Source organism: Benincasa hispida, chromosome 2, assembly GCF_009727055.1.
Source record: "Benincasa hispida cultivar B227 chromosome 2, ASM972705v1, whole genome shotgun sequence".
Lineage (NCBI taxonomy): Eukaryota > Viridiplantae > Streptophyta > Magnoliopsida > Cucurbitales > Cucurbitaceae > Benincasa > Benincasa hispida.
Genome location: NC_052350.1, coordinates 29,021,486 through 29,037,966, shown reverse-complemented (window position 1 = coordinate 29,037,966; position 16,481 = coordinate 29,021,486). Strand labels below are relative to the sequence as shown.

Below are 16,481 nucleotides of genomic sequence, written 5' to 3'. Positions count from 1 at the left end.
TGACTGGGTGTAAACCTGTTGACACATCTGTAGAGTACAATGCGAAGCTCAGTGAGAAAAATGATAGAGTTCCGGTTAATAAAGAGAGGTATCAGCGGTTAGTCGAGAAGTTGATCTACTTGTCCCACACAAGGCCAGATATTTCTTATGCAGTAGGTGTTGTCAATCAGTTTATGCAAGCTCCCTGTGAGAATCATATGACAGCGGTTGAACGTATCCTTCGGTACCTGAAAGGAACCCCTGACAAGGGACTGATGTTCAGAAAATCCGATAAACGATCTATTGAAGCCTACACTGATTCTGATTGGGCAGGTTCTGTTATTAACAAAAAGTCGACGTCTGGGTATTGTACGTTTGTCTGGGGTAATCTAGTCATCTGGAGAAGTAAGAAACAAGGAGTCGTTGCTAGAAGTAGTGCTGAGGCTGAGTATAGGGCCATGAGTCTGGGGATATGTGAAGAAATCTGGTTGAAGGAAGTGTTATCTGATCTCCAGCAAGATAATGAGCTTCCGATGAAATTGTTTTGTAACAACAAAACTGCCATCAGTATTGCAAATAACCCAGTTCAACATGACAGAACTAAACACGTAGAGATTGACAGACATTTCATTAAGGAGAGACTGGACAGTGGAAACATATGCATCCCTTATATTCCTTCAAATCAACAAGTTGCAGATGTGCTTACAAAGAGGTTACTAAGACAGAGCTTTGACTATTGTATAAGCAAGTTGGACTTTGTTGATATCTATACCCCAACTTGAGGGGGAGTGTTGAAAATAGGGTTATTAACCTAGGGGCATTTATGTAATTTTGTAGGCCCTTAGGGTTTCCTACTGTCTATTTATATGTTATGTCCCTATGTACTCTGTGTATTAGTTTAACTAATAAGAAAGATTTCTATACCGTGGTTTTTCTCCCTATACTAGGGTTTACACGTAACTGTGTGTTGTTTTTCTCTTTTCCTCTTCTATATTTCATCAGTATTTATAAATTAAACCAATTGAAGATAAATTCTCAGAATAAATTCAAAATAGATTATGTTTACTTTACAAGTTAAATTATTTCTTCATTATCCTTGTCTACATCTAGCCTATGTTTATTAGTCTCTTTTCATTACATCAATGAAAAAGTCTGGTTTCCGTTTAAAAAAAAAAATACACTGCCATATTCAATTCTGTTACTGTGCTTTGTATTAAGGCTGACATTATATTGTTTGCTTCTACGCTTTAGTCCAACGGTTTTGTACTTTCTTCACGCACGGATAATGTTGGCAGTCAAAGCAGTTTATAAAAATTACTTTCATTTCTCTGGAATTGGAATCCATATGCCTTTCCCAGTTTCCATGTATTACTGAACAAAACTGCAATCTCATTTTCAATCCATCTTGCAGCAAGTTGATGTGAATTGTATATTTATGGGTCCATGCAGTCTCTTAGTAAATATTTAGAACTGGATATTTTTCTCTACATACGTGATTGAAATTAACATTAGTCTTGACATCTGACAGGCTGTAACTGCAGAAGATCTCCTCAGTGGAAACTTTACTATTGATGATGTTGTTCTTCCGTTGCCTGGGTGAGGGTATAAAGTATTTCTGACCTGTTGAAAACCTATTTTGGTCTTATAATTGTTGTTAACTTAATTATCTGATTTATTTGTTTGATTATTTCAACAGGTCGAGAGTAATCTATCCCACAAATGATATTGCTGAAGTGTATAATGATTTAGCAACTAAGGTCCTCTATTGATCTTATCTTCTATCTAGTATCTTCATTTATTTCAAAATATCCTAATTTTTCCTTTCTATATTGCGATTTATATCTATACTTCTCATTAATTTAATTTAGGACGAATTACACTTTTGGTTCTTGAGGTTTGAGCTTGGTATCTATTTGGTTTTTAGAGTTTCAAAAGAGACTTTTTAACCATTGAGATTTGAGAAATGGTTCTAAAGGGTCCCAAGCTCATTTGACCTTTAGGTGACCTAATGAAAAAATGACATGGTAGTTAACTTGTTGATTGGATTATGATGACATGGAAATTTTAAATGAGATGGCAAAATTTATTGTTATTGTATTATTATTTATGATTGGGTTTTTCCATCTCCATCTTCTCCTTCCATCCCCTTCTTCATTCCTCCCCCACTCTTAAGCATCCTTTGGTTCCAACTCCGTAGTTGTTTAAGAAAGTAATTTCTATTTTCTTATAAAAAAAGAAAGTAATTTCTATTTGGGCAATAGGCCCCAAGTTAGCATTAGCAACTTGGATTAAACTACTTGACCACCACTGAGAATGAAGAGAAAAGTATTGACAAAGAAAAAGGTACATGCATTCTTTCTAGTGCATGTACTATCCGCTTACCACACTTGGTGCAAATCTAAAAGCATTCGTATGACTATTTTAGTTACATGGTAAGTTTGGCATGCAGAATAGAAATTGATGGAAAACTCGAAGTCTTTCTTTATTGAGTTGCAAAAGCGGAGAACCTAATATTCAAGTAGTCTTCCATACTTTTGAGAGGTTAAGTGATGGAAACTCAAATATGACTTGAGAAAATGTTACTCATCAATCCAAAAACGGAGTTGCAACCAGCTTATATAGGAAGTATACAGCTAGACAGGTTGTAACTAGCAACCAACTAACAAACAAAGATCTCCCCATAATTGTTATTCTTATGAAATAAAGATCTCCCACTAATTAAAAATCAATGAGTCTTTAAACCAATATAAAACCAAAATATCTCAAAGATTGTCCAAGAATGGAACAGTCTGACCCCAAGAATACAAAAGAAAGTCAAGATACATTGAGAAGGATCACAAGTTAAAAGATCTAAATCAATTCCACCCATCGAAGAGTAAACTTGTCATCGAGTTCAAGTGGCTAATGAAAAGGAGTTTGGAGCATGGTACTCGGAGAGTTCAACTACATTTTGAATGTAGGGTGAATGTTCAAACCCAATGGTAACTCAACACGATAGGCATTATAGCCAATTTTTCTAACACACGGACTAAACCGATTTTTTTAAGAGCAAGTTTGTCATGGTGTCCATAAGGTAATCTAGAATCCTAGATTTTTTTAGATAAATCATGACTAAATCTCCAACAGCAAAACTCCTCTCTTCTTTGTTTATCTGCAGCAGCCTTATATACGTTGTTGGCAGCTTCTAACTGACTGCGAACATTTTTGTGAAGTTCTACAATCCTGTCAGCCATTTCTTCAGCTTCACAACTAACATTAACAGATGAAGGAATATTAGCAAGGTCAACAGTTAGTCTAGGTAAACGAGCATAAACAATTTCAAATGGTGACTTTCCTGTAGACTTGTTCTTCATGTGGTTGAAGGCAGACTCAACTTTTAGGTTTAATGCTCCCAATACAATGAATGAGATTTCCCAAAGTTCTATTTGTTACTTCTGTTTTTTGGTTTGTGGGTGGCTTGTGGTGTTGAATTTTAGGCTAGTCTCAAAATTTCTCCCGTGTTCTCCAAAAATAACTCAAAAACTCAACATCTTGGTCTGAAACTATAGACTTTGGAATGCAGTGGAGGCAGACAACCTCTCTAAAGAAAAGGTTAGCTACATAGACTGCATCGGATGATTTTTTGCAAGGAAGTGTAACATCTTGCTGAACTGGTCCACCCACTACCATAATCAAATCATATTTTCGTTGTGTCTTTGGAAGACCAAAGTACAAAGTCCATCGACAGGTCTTCCCAAATAGTGTGTGGAATTGGCAATGGTGTATTATATAGGCCTGTGTTTTGAGGACATCCTTTACATGTCTAACAAATATAACAATGGCGAAAGAAGTTGGAGACATCACATCGGATTTTTGGCCCAAAAAATGGTTTAGAGAGATCAAAAAGTCTTGGCTTGGTCAAAGTGTCCGCCAAGACCCCCCTGAGTGAATGTCTTTAATTAGGGCTTCATGGAGAGAGCCAAAAGGAATGCACAGTTGAATAGGAAGATCTTTATTTCAACCAAAATATTCCCGACTCCCTGTCTTAAATATACCTTCCCAAACTTACTATCCTTGGCCAATATTTCAGAGCACAGTTTACACATCTAACTCCCCTTATCTATTTCTCTCTTTTGTACGCATAATTGTAGATGATCAGAAGGTTATTTTTCTAAAGTTGTGCACAAAAACAAAGCAGTCATTTTATCTGTGCTCATACTGCTTGCTCATTTTCATCAAATTGAATATCTCTTAGAGTTTATAGTTTCAAGAGCAATCTTCAGTACATTAATGACCCATAAGCATGTCACTCTGTAACTATTTTGCAAGTTAGATGATAATGATATTATACTTTTGGGGAATGATGGTGAAGCTAAGAAGCACGTATACGAAATATGAGACATGGATATGACATGACACGGACATCGCAACATGTAACCTTTTTTTTAAAAAAAAAATTAGCACATGGCAAGAATACGTTTATTAAAATATACATTTTTAAATATATATCATTTTTATACAAGAAACAAAATACAATGTCAATGAGTTTATGTATTTATATACTTAAAAATTAGTTTGATGTATTTCACTCTCAAAGTTTATTATTTTTGTCGTATGTATCCATTTAATATATTTAACACTTTGATACATGTTTAACAAATATTGGACTTACTTTTTCCCTTAAAAAAATGTTGGACCTTTAACGTTATATAACCCGTGTCTGACCCATCTATTGCACTAACAAGTACTCGATATGTGTACAAAACATGTCGGAATGTCCAAGTGTCTAACACATGTTGGACAAGGACACACCTACCCAAACTAAGAATGAGGATGGTGTAGTTTTTATTTATTTGGGGTGGAGTTTGGAGCTTGTGCTGTATCTTTTTTTTTTCCCCCTTGTAGTAGCTGTTGGGATAATTTAGGGACGCGTTTTGTTTTGTTTTATTTTTATCATTTAAGGATGGATGGGTTTGACCATGAAATCATGCGTTAGACATAACTGATGTGTTTGCTCCCATGCGTCTGAGGTCATGCGTCGGAATGATGATGCGTTAATCTTAGCATGCAATGATCACGCGTTCCTATCACAAGTTTTCTTACGCTTGTGCCAAGTATAACACAAACGCAAGTTTCTCGGGTAATCCGAGGTCGAACACGGGGACTTGTCACTCAATAATATTTGTGAGGTGATGCGTTTGAGGCGATGAATAAGAATAAAAATAAAGCGAAGAAGGTTTAAATGTTTTACACACTACTCCTCCTAACTAAACAGATTGAACAATAGAAGACTTGCAATGAGAATAAGTAGAGACACAACAACCAATAACGCATAGTAATGTTTACTATCTTAAATCGCCCTAGTAATCCCAACTCGTTGCACTAACGCATTACACCTCTCGGTGGTCAGCCGCATGACTATATCTCTATAGTGCATGGTTGCGTCGAGCATAAGATTGTGCCTATCTCTAGGAACAATACGAACCTTGCTTAGTGCGTTCCATCCCTTACCTTCTTAGGCAGTTAGACGCGGCTACTTAACTTATAGATAAGTAATGCAGCATCCCATAGACAGGCGTTGCCACAGCCTTTCACCAAGCAAAGAGGATTAACTCACTATACTCGCACAACGCACACCTCTCGGTGGGTTGCTACATGCGTCTTATCTCTAGGCTACACGATTAAGCATGTGATTGACTTTGATAAATAAACGCTGAAGATAAACTATAATAGAGATGAAGATGATGAAGAAGATGGTAATGAAGGAATTAAGATTTGCATTGATCACAAAATATCTTAATATCTCAAGCTAAAATGTAATACAATATAGAGATTAGAAGGGAGATGGACTCTGCGTCAAGGCTGTCGGTGGTGCTATGGTTGAATGGTGGAGATGTCTCTCTCGAGCTCTATCTTCGACGAATGCTCTGATCGTCACTCGGTCTGGGTTGTGGAGATGAAGAATTCTCACTGTAAATCTCTTTCAAGCTCTCATCTGTGATCACAAACTTCTGCCTTGAGGCAGAAGCTCGGATGTCTCAAAATGAAGGTCTCAAGGGCTATTTATAGAATTTGTACGCCGACAGCTGTAATGATGAAGGTATGGCTCACTGCTGTTTTTGTCGCGGTATGGGCATGTCACATCGCCTTATCTTGTTGATACTCCTAAGGTATGCGTCCGAGCTTAATTTAGCTGAAGTTATCAACGCGTTCTACACATCTTGCGATCTTCTATTATGGCTGTCAATCCGTGGCCGCAATCTCTATTTGTTCACTGCATTCTCCATGCGTTGGACGCATGGGGTTGCCGTCTGCATTCGTCTTTTGCGGTCGCCTGGCTTCAGCGCATGCGTTTGTCTGTGATTGCTTATTATAAACGCATGCGTTTGATCCCTGCGATAGCTAAAAAATAGACACTTTGGCATGGAATAACGCATAATATTGGGTCAGTGAGGTTTTAGGTGCTTATTGACGCAAAATTCATTTTTTCACAAATTCTAAGTATTATCACTGCGTTTTCTACCTGTTAGCCCTCATAATTCTAAATAAAAGGCTTATAATAACTGGCATTTCTGCCAGTTATCAGAAACATTTTACTTGTTCAACCCTGTTTTCAATTTGTTTTTACTAATCTTGATGTCTATTTGTTTAGGATTCAATTAGCTTGATGGAGACTGTTCATAATGTAAAGTATGTTTAAACTCTCATGAGATTAAGCCATCTCCCCTTCCTATTTTCATTCTGTAGAATTTTGTATTCGTAAAATCTTTATATTGTGCTTTACGGTACATGTCCATAGGGAATTTTCGATTACCAGTATGACTGGAAGCTACCGGAGAGTTTTTCAAAGACCAAAGGACTACGAGTGGTACTCTCTTTAAGTTGTTTAAATTTTTAATTCCTAGCATTTATCTATTAGTTAGAAGATTAAATTCTGTTGTTTGGCAGGGAATTGATCTCATATGTTGATCGTAATTTACCCCTGGCCCAGAGTGATTTACATAACCTTTTGAAATCTCAAAGTGTTGAGATTAGTAAGGAAGAAAAGATAGCTGATAAATCTATAAATGAAGATTTATTGGATTCCACAGAACAATCAGGGTGCTGTAAAAAGAATGTTCAACTTGAGGCAGGTGAAAATGAAAATGAAAACGAGAACAAAAATGAGCAAGGCTCTCAGGATCAGCTGGCTCTCAAGTTGAGCTTTACTCTCCCCGCGTCTTCTTATGCTACAATGGCGATTAGAGAATTGCTGAAAACATCAACTTCTGTGAGATCCATTTTGTCTCTTTTTCATTACTAGCTTATAATTATTGTCTTATTCAGATATAAATTTCGGTTGAAGTAGACTTCTGCAAACTTTCTGCAAACCTTTACTGAGTATGTGCAATCTGGGTGTTGTGTAACCTTTACTTTAGAAGTCATGGATTTATTGTTTGTTTGTTATTTCAGGTTGCTTTCCACAAAGCTTTAAACTAGTGATCAACTTCGCCATACATGGAGACAGCTGGGAATCCAGAGAAGTTCAGTAGGAACGGAAAGGTAAAACTTCTACTTTGGGCGTATTGCTTAAATATGAGTGGGGAAATAATGAAGAATACAGAATATGATTCTAAGTTTCTTTTGTACATCACAAATGTTATTGTTTAAAGGATAAAGGCTTCTTTTGTTACAAATACAGTTGTCAAATATAGTCATCCTTTAAAGATAGGCGGGTGAGTCAACTTTGACCTTAAACTTTCAATTTCATCCGTTTAAACTCTATATTTGAATAAGTATGGTTACTTTTGAAAAGCAAGTGAACAGAATCAACAAATAAATCGCACAAAATTCAACTTATAAATTGACAAATGAAGATCCTTAAACTTGGCAATAAAATGTCCAAATCTAACCAGCTAAAAGCATCCAAGATAAGTAGACTAACGGATCTTGGCAAAAGTCTTATTCAATTGTAAGAATGACTATAGTTCAATCCACAGAAGCACAAATATGGATACATGAGCGGATACAACATGGACACAATAACATGCCATTTTAAAAAATTTAGGACAAGAACATAAGGACACAATTATTTACATTTTTTTAAAATATACATCTTTTTTATACAAGGACATTTAAAGTCAATGAGTTTAGACATTTATATTCTTAAAAAATTTGTTTGATGTACTATGCTCTCAAAATTTTGTTGTTTTTGTCATATATATGTGTCTATTTAGCATATGTAACGTGTTTAATGCATGCCTAATAGATATTGGTCCTATTTCGACTTTGTATCGTTAGTGTTTAGTCCATTTATTGTACTAACAAGTGTCTGATATGTGTCATATGTTGGACACGCTAGTCAAATTAAAGTGTTTATGCTTTTTAGGTTCTACAAATCTTATAAAACTAGGAAATTGACCATTTTTTTATTATATTTGATGTTGTAGTTTAAATAATCAATGATTTTTACACAAAGTTTGTGCAAATATACACAATCAATCAGCAAAAATAAACATGGAATCCTCCCCGATTTTCTATAGCTGAAGTTTAATTTTTTTAAACCCCGTCCTAATTAAGTTGTAACATGCATTAGGTGAGTATTTATTTACTCTTCTATAATTAGTTATATCTTGGACTAGTCTTGTATTACATTTTTTGTACTGGAAAGTTTTAGTTTCTTGATGGTTTTGTATCTTGTGTCCTATTTTCTATTTTGAGCATTAGATAAAATGAAATGTCTTGTTTCTGTTTTATAACAAAACATGCACTAGGCGAGTTGTTATTCCAAACCATCTCACTTAACTAAGAACTAACTATAATACAGAGCCAATGTGGTATTTAGCAATCACTTTCTTTTTCCAAAACAAAAAGAAACAGTACATAAATTAGTTTGGCCAAACTTAACTCGTGCTTAAAGTTGTACATACATGAACCCACATGGATGTAGTTGCATTGAATGTGTAGTCTTTCATTATTACCTATTTCTGGTGGTTATTTTCTTGAATAATTTTAACATTTTCTGTAAACTTGCCCGTTTTGCTGTTTGCAGAGAGAGTAGAATGGCACTTTGGAGAAATAACACGGAAATCCTACTACTGAGCCGATTTGTAGTTTCAGTTTCAACCAATTCCGTTTGAGGTACGGTGTCATATCTAAGAGAGTCAAGTTTCGACATTCACTTGTATGAAAATGCCGGAAATGAATGTTTAGGAAGTACGGAACCGCTGTTAAATGTGCAAGGATTTGTATTGAATTGAAATAAACAAATCAAAATGACGATACAATGATATGATCATACCGAGGGTTTTTTTCTTTTTTTTTTTCCAACTCAGCATTGTATTCATTTGTAGACAATTTTTAAGTGAATGAAAGGACCCTTTATTGTGCTTATTTCATGTCATACATGGAAATGTTTTTTTCCCTACCAATTATGCCTTGAATTAAGTGTTGACTCGTCAATTCGAACATAATTTAATAGTTAAAGACTTCATTTACTGAAGAAACAAAGAAAGAAATGTTGACAACATTATACATACATTGTTTTTTTTGCTCCTACCCGTCTTGTTCATAATTATAATTTTGAAGGGGTTCAGAAACTCTTTCTTTCAAGATATGGTCTAAAAATTTGAAAATTCACTTTTGATTTATAATGATCGAGGCACATACAGGCCGCAAACAAATGCACAAGGGACCACCGAGAGCCTAACCAAATAGCAGGTACAAAATAAATAGGACGGCAAACTCAAACTAAATAATAATAATGATAACAAATAATTTTGTTAAGTTGGAAATAAAAATGTACATTTTGGCTTAAATGATGCAATTTTGATTATGAATTGCTTCTTTGATAGATATGATTTTCTACTGAAGATTAAGTATCCAAAAGTAACAAGATTGAGGTATGTTGGTATAACTTAAGATCGAAACTCTATTATGAAATCTAGAAAAATGATTTCGAACTTACATTGGCAATATATTTGTTCCTATAAAGAAGTCATTTATGTTCTAAAAGACAGTGAACTTGTTATTGATAAGATAAAGCAAATTCACACATAAAGAGCCTTTTCCCAAATTCATTATTTAAAAGGAAATTAAACGGTGGGTCAAACAAGTCAGAGACCAGTGTGTTATGAACATAACAGCTTTGTTCAAGTTAAACCAATCCATTTTTGTTTAAATTACACCAGAAAAATGCTGCCATAAAACTATGTCAAACAGGACAGCCATGAAGCACCTGTTGAAATTACAGCACATTAACATGAAACATTTCCTTCATCCCATACAGACTTCATCATAATGCAGTCAAGTCAATCCCACCTCTAATTTCTACCTTTGAAAATTTGCTCTAAGCGCCACATTTGACAATACTTCCAGGACTATCATAGGGGTAAAGAAAATGCCTCATTGAAAAGAACTTAAGCCTCCAGGAAGAAATTAATGGCTACTACCACCAAATCCTTCAGCATTATATATTGATTCCGATGAACTAGAAATATCCAGCAATACACTACCAAAACCAGCCCCTACTTTTCAATAAGCACAAATTACAAAGAAATCCAGTCATCTAAGCGGAACCCTTTCTCCAATAATGTACTGTGTCTACAATATCTTCCTCCTTCAAAACAATTTGTAATGGAGTGAGACCCAGGTAGAACCCAGGCAAGATAATTTTAAAGGCTTCAGAATCAGTTACACATAGGAAGAGATCAATCAAAAACAAATTTAAAGCTTCCCATTGATCCAGGGCATCAATAAGTTATAAGTGGCAAGTCAACAGATTGTGTATAACAATTACAAACAAGAGCGAGCATTTGCAACCCAATAGTGTATATTATTCACCAATCCATGAATAAACTAACTGTGTAACAATATGAAGAAATAAAAATCAAACATAACCAAATGCTTTACCGTGCAAACCCTCCCTCTAGTCAAAACTTGGTATGCCAATTCCTATATTGGCACATATCTCTTAACTGCCTGCTTGCCTGCAACAGCAGCTGCAGCAGCAATCCCTCCAATGGCACCGGCGATGGCGGCCGATCTTGGCCCAGAAGCTGCCTTATAAAGCGCACCAGTCCCCAATCCAGCAACAATACTGTTCAAAACATCATCCCTACCTCTCAAATGAATAACCCCACTTTCCAAACCAGCAAAAATCAAGCCAAGGATCCCAAGAGAGTTCCCAGCCCTCCGGCCAAGCTGGCCGCCAGAGTTGAGAACTCGATTGAGACGGAGCTTGACAGAGTCGCCGGGCTCGGCCGCCCTGAGGCCCTGGACAGAGCCCCTGGCGCCGCCGAGAAGGGCGCCGGAGAGGTAGCCAATTCCGGTGTAGTATTGGAGGTTTTCGCCCCAAGAACGGTGGGGCCTGGCGGCCTCTTCGAAGAAGAGATGCTCGGGGGCGGTGGGGAGTTCGTAGAGCTTGGCGATCGGAACGTGTAGGTCTTGGTAGGGGTGATAGAAACGGGTTTTCCGATCATGGGCTGATTTGGAGGAATCTTCCATGGGAGGAGGAAAAAGAGATGATTGAAGGAACAGAAATTAGGGTTTGGGTGAGTGTGAATCAAAGGTCGAAGAAGAGAGAGAAAGCAATGGGGAGAAAGAGAAAAGAAGGGTTTGGGAATGAAAATGGTTTCTTCAAAAGCTTCAAAGGGTTTTCAAAGGGTTTATGGGAGGAAGCTTCGTGCGTAGTGTAGGGTTTAACGCCGAACGAAGCTAAAATAAAATAATTAAAAAAGAAAAAGAAAAATAATAAAATATTGACTACTAGTGTTCTATTTTCACCTTCTTGTTCTCAAATTTTAGTATAAGAAAATTCGATTTTGGTGAATTGTCTATTTTATTAGTATCAAAATAAAATAGTAATATTACAAAAGGCTATTTTCAATTTTAAATTCAGTAAAATGAACACAAAAAAAATATATTTATAAATATAGTAAAAGGTTACTGTTTATTAATAATAGACACTGATAGATATCTATCATCTATCACTTATAGTTTGATTAAGACTATTTGAATGGTCCTAGCATGCAAATCTAAGCGCAAGTAAGTTTTGCTCATGGCTATAAGTTCAAAAAACTTCAATTTCATTGAAATTTTGTCAAACTAAATCTAATTTGTGTAACAAAAAAGGATGGCTTTATGTAACCTTTAAGATATAACCGCCGCTAAAATGTCTTAAAGTGTGTATTCTTCCACACTTCAATATCTTAATGATTCACGAACAAAAGTAACCTAAAAAGGTGAATATAAGGTCTTTAATATGAAAATAAACTAATAACGCTACATAAATCCAAAAATCAGTCATTTCAATCTACTAAAGAAATGTTTGTAACCATCTAAGAATAATTGAAGCTTCAAATTGAAGTAATTTGATGTAGCTTGAAATACTAGATCCATAAATGAAGCATGAGTGACTAAATGCAACTTCATCTTCAAATTCTAATATAATTAAGAGTCTAAGACGCCTTTAATATTATCCTTAACAAAGTAAGTGGCGCCTCAATGTCTATAATTGGACTCCCTAGTTTAAAAAGTTATAATAGTTAGTCTCAAAGCTTTTAATTTTGTATTGAATATATCTTTACTATTAATTCCATGCATTTTAACGTTTATGACACACTAACTAGATTATTTACGTTTATGTTAATGTAGTGATGTGTACAACAAACTCCATTCATTGTTAACTATAGTAACCACTTTTAAAGATAATGTTGAATCTAAGAAATAGATTATAAATTTAATCTTTATATACTTTTAAAAGTTTTCATAACATCATTATATACTAAATTCCTCTCTATAGGTTGAAAATTTGGTCCTCCACTCCCATTTATTTTGTTGTAATAATAATAATAAAAAATAATGTTCCTAATACTTTCATTATTTCAATGTTGACATGACACGCACAGTAGATTGTTTTACATCCCAACTTAAGTGAGAAACGTAAGAATAAGAAATTTTTAGATTCTAACATTAAAAGTTTGAAGAATCAATCGAAACTTTTTAAAATTTGAAAACTAACTAAAAATCAATATTGAATTTAATTAATTATATGTCTTATGGTATTAGTGGCAGAAGCAAGCCAAAATGAATATAGTTCAACCGCCTAATAAAGTGTGTACCCCTTGATAAGAAATATTGAGCATTGTGAATAACTTTGAATTCTTTTTTATAGATTGTGATTTCTATCCTTACTCGTATCTTTCCAATATATATATATATATATATTTGCTATACATTAAAAAGAAAAAGATTAAAAATATCAAATTGGTCTTTATATTTTGTGCCTCATTTCATTTTAGTATTTATACTTTCAAATGTCTAAATTTAGTTCCACTACTTTAAATAATTAGTTCTTATGGTTAACTCAAAGTTAATTTCTATCACACTTGGTAAGAGCATGATAATAACTTTTATTTAAAATGCTTTCTAAACTTATAGAGGGAAGACATATAAAAACTTAAAAAAGAAAAAAAAAAAAGTTTAACAACAAATTAGGAAAAGGGACTAGTTTTAAGATTTATTTAAAGTACATAGACTAAATTTATACATCTTGTTTGAGGGTTGCCTAAGGCAAGGCCAAAACCCATGGGGTACTGATAGTGTCTTGAAAGAAAAATATTAGTGCCTTGGGATTTGGGTCGACTAGTTAAGATGGTGAATATATACCAATGAAAAATAAGCAAGTGAGATCTAGACTAGCACCCTACAACCTCGAGTACTAGAAATTTTCCTAACACTACTTCTATCACACGTAATCGTAGACTTGTCTTAGAGAACAGACTTATAAATAGCCACATTCAACCACCCAAAATGTGAGAGTAAGTAATATTCAGAGGAGAGTCCTAACTTTACTTATTTTTGTGCTTAGCTAAATTAGTTACTCTTCGTACTAACTTAAGCATTGAAGTGTAGTAGGCTCGATTACATACATGTGGAACGATCTCTTACATAAGTCAGCTCAGAGAATATTGATACGGATTGGAGGCTAAGGTCATTAGGCACTTGTAGCAAAACCTAATGGAGACAAAATTCGAGTGACAAAATATTTAAACTACATAAAATAAAATAAAACAAGTCTAAAGTTATATTTGATGATATTTTAACAAAAGAAAATAGGATCAACAAGAAGACTATCTAAATCAAAAACAAAACAACTCGAAAAGGGGAAAAAAACCAGAATATTTTGGGAAAATGACTAAACACATTTTCCAATAGAATACCCAAATTCCATGGCGATGAATGTACTCGTGGCCATAGGAGAGTTTAGGCCTTCAAACCACCCAAAAAAGCCAACGAAAAAGGGATTGCATCAAGCTAGATAAACATAACAACCAGAAAAAAAAAATCTAAAATTATAAACTTTTCCAAATTTTTAAAATAAAAATCTAATTAAATAATAACCACAAATCACATTATGAATTTACATAATTAAAACAATGAAATTACAGATATAGATACCAATGCTGATTAAAATAATGACCAATGATAAGTACTTTTTTAAAGTGAATCTAACACACAATGAACGCAAGTCAAGTAAACTATTGAAACAAAACTGATAAGTAAAATAACTTAATATTAGATAACAAAAGCAAAGATAAAGAGACACAGAAGTTGGTGTAACCCAGTTTGGTGCAATGTCACATATTTTGGGACTGTATGCTTGGTAAAAAGAAACTTCACTATGTAAAAAGTTGAGAGATTACAACAAAGTACTTTCTTGACAGAATCCCTCTTTAGTGACTCACATAAAGCCTACTATTTAATTTCACCTCAGGCTATAAACCCTCAATCTCTTTTCCTTCACTAGACTGTAAGAAGAGTCAAGCAATGGCTTGAGATAGTAAGTCCTAGTTGGACGCCTACTCAAAGTCTTAAAAGCTAAGAATTTGACTAAGTGTTCAACGATGCTTTGGAAAAGGAGGTGAAACTTAGAAAAATGTCTAAGTATTGGAACCATGCATTTAAGCATTGGGGAGGAAGGATTGAACTCATGACCCTTAGGTTAAACGCATATTAGGATTAAAAAAAACCATTTGGATGCAAAATATGTAGAGGAATTGGGAAGTAACTAAGTATTAAGTATGTAAAAAGTGCGGACTTGTCCTTAGCTAAGAAGCATTGGACGCATGCCTTAGCCAAGGAAGGACCAAGTTGGATGCATGCTTTGTGTAGAGGAAGTCATCTTGATTGTATCTAGGAATTTAGTGGAACATATGAAGGGAATTAAGGCTTGGAATCCAGAGGAAAGTTGTAACCATGACTTATGCACTAAGGATAGGGTTGGGCGCATAAGTGGACTTTGGGATACTTGGGATGTAGTTGGCCACATACTTTAGAAGGCAAAGCTTACACATTGATTATGAGGAGACCAAGCAGTCGAGTAAGTACCATGTGCACCAAAGGAGATTAGGGTATGCGCCTAGAAGAGGTAGGGTATGTGCTTAAAGAAGAGTGAGGTATGCACCTAAAGGAAGAAAGGGATGCATTTAAGGAAGAGATGGCCAAAGAAGGAGCCCTGCATGAGGAACATGCGACCACAAGGGCTAGAACTAGGCGTGGAAAGTAAGGGGATCATGCGGTCAAAGATGATGCTACGCGTTGAGTTGGAGTTTGCTTAGGGAGCAAAGCCATGGGTGACAGCAAGGAAGAGTGTGTGGCATAATGAGGTGAAGTCTTGACCTAGTCCAAGTAGGAGGTAGATGCATGGGAGACAAGGAGAGGCATGCAAGGGGCTGCGCAGACACCTCATGGGTGAGTGTTGTGCTGGAATATGCATAGTGGAGACACCTTGACATGCAACCAAGGAGGAGCTGGCGCAAGGAGACGGCTTAAAGACTACTATAAATAGGGCACTTTGGAATGCATAGTTCTTCTAATTCACTCGTGCCACTCTTGAGTTTCTTGAGCTAAACTCTAGAAAATTGAGTGTAGAGAGTATACTTGGGCTGCGATGAGACTTAGAGTACAAGAAGATTGAGAAAATTAAGAAAAAAGCAGAGAAGGTCATTTTATCGCATAGGACAGTAGTAGGTGCCCAGCGCATGCCCATCAGCCCTCCCCACTGCAAGCCTCGCCTGCTCACTGCATTGCCAGGCTTTGTTGCACATGTCGTGTTCATATGCATGCATCAGTGCCCCAACCCCTGCGTCTGCAAGTGCCCACGACCTTTGCCTTTCGCCACATGCTTGTGCTTGTCGCCAGCCAATGCATACGCACGCGTGCGGCTCAACAGCTTAACCTCGTATCTATGTGTGGCTACCCGTCCAGTAGAGTGTCTGTGCACTTAGATCACCCATGTCCTTACGACCAACAATCTCCAATGCAAGCCCTCGAGCAATTTGTTGTCAATAGGGCAAGAGAAGCCGAAGGACCAAGAAGGAGCTAAGAGGCTTGGAAAAAGGGAATTCCTTGACCGTAACTGTGAGTGGTTTATTTTTAATGCTTGATTGATATTACATACATATATGGCCTTATTTATATGTATGATTTGAAATGTTATCATGATTTGCTTAACAAAAGAAATGTTTTAAAATATGCTATGA

General features: G+C 35.6%; 2 protein-coding genes across 5 annotated transcripts in view; one reads left to right on the top strand and one right to left on the bottom strand.

Annotated features, from left to right (window-relative positions):
- The window catches only part of LOC120070734 (multisubstrate pseudouridine synthase 7), a 42,488-nt gene extending 33,158 nt beyond the window's left edge, over positions 1-9,330 (top strand). Inside the window, exons 15-21 of one of the 4 annotated variants that reach the window (XM_039022603.1) lie at positions 1,508-1,575; positions 1,676-1,736; positions 6,611-6,648; positions 6,758-6,826; positions 6,907-7,228; positions 7,411-7,500; positions 8,990-9,330. In XM_039022603.1, coding sequence (XP_038878531.1) covers positions 1,508-1,575; positions 1,676-1,736; positions 6,611-6,648; positions 6,758-6,826; positions 6,907-7,228; positions 7,411-7,437 — 585 coding nt within the window. In that variant the 3' untranslated portion in view covers positions 7,438-7,500; positions 8,990-9,330. Of the gene's footprint in view, positions 1-1,507; positions 1,576-1,675; positions 1,737-6,610; positions 6,649-6,757; positions 6,827-6,906; positions 7,339-7,410; positions 7,501-8,989 lie in introns of those variants that run through there. The other 3 variants (XM_039022602.1, XM_039022605.1, XM_039022606.1) reach the window with 3 other exon arrangements.
- A 673-nt stretch (positions 9,331-10,003) lies between these two features.
- Positions 10,004-11,639, bottom strand: LOC120070771 (mitochondrial import inner membrane translocase subunit TIM23-2-like). The gene is made up of 2 exons (XM_039022654.1): positions 10,849-11,639; positions 10,004-10,555 (listed from the first exon to the last, which is right to left on the bottom strand). The coding sequence occupies exon 1, from the start codon at positions 11,440-11,442 to the stop codon at positions 10,891-10,893; it is 552 nt and encodes a 183-aa protein (XP_038878582.1). The 5' UTR covers positions 11,443-11,639; the 3' UTR covers positions 10,004-10,555; positions 10,849-10,890.
- Between the last annotated feature and the right edge of the window lie 4,842 nt (positions 11,640-16,481).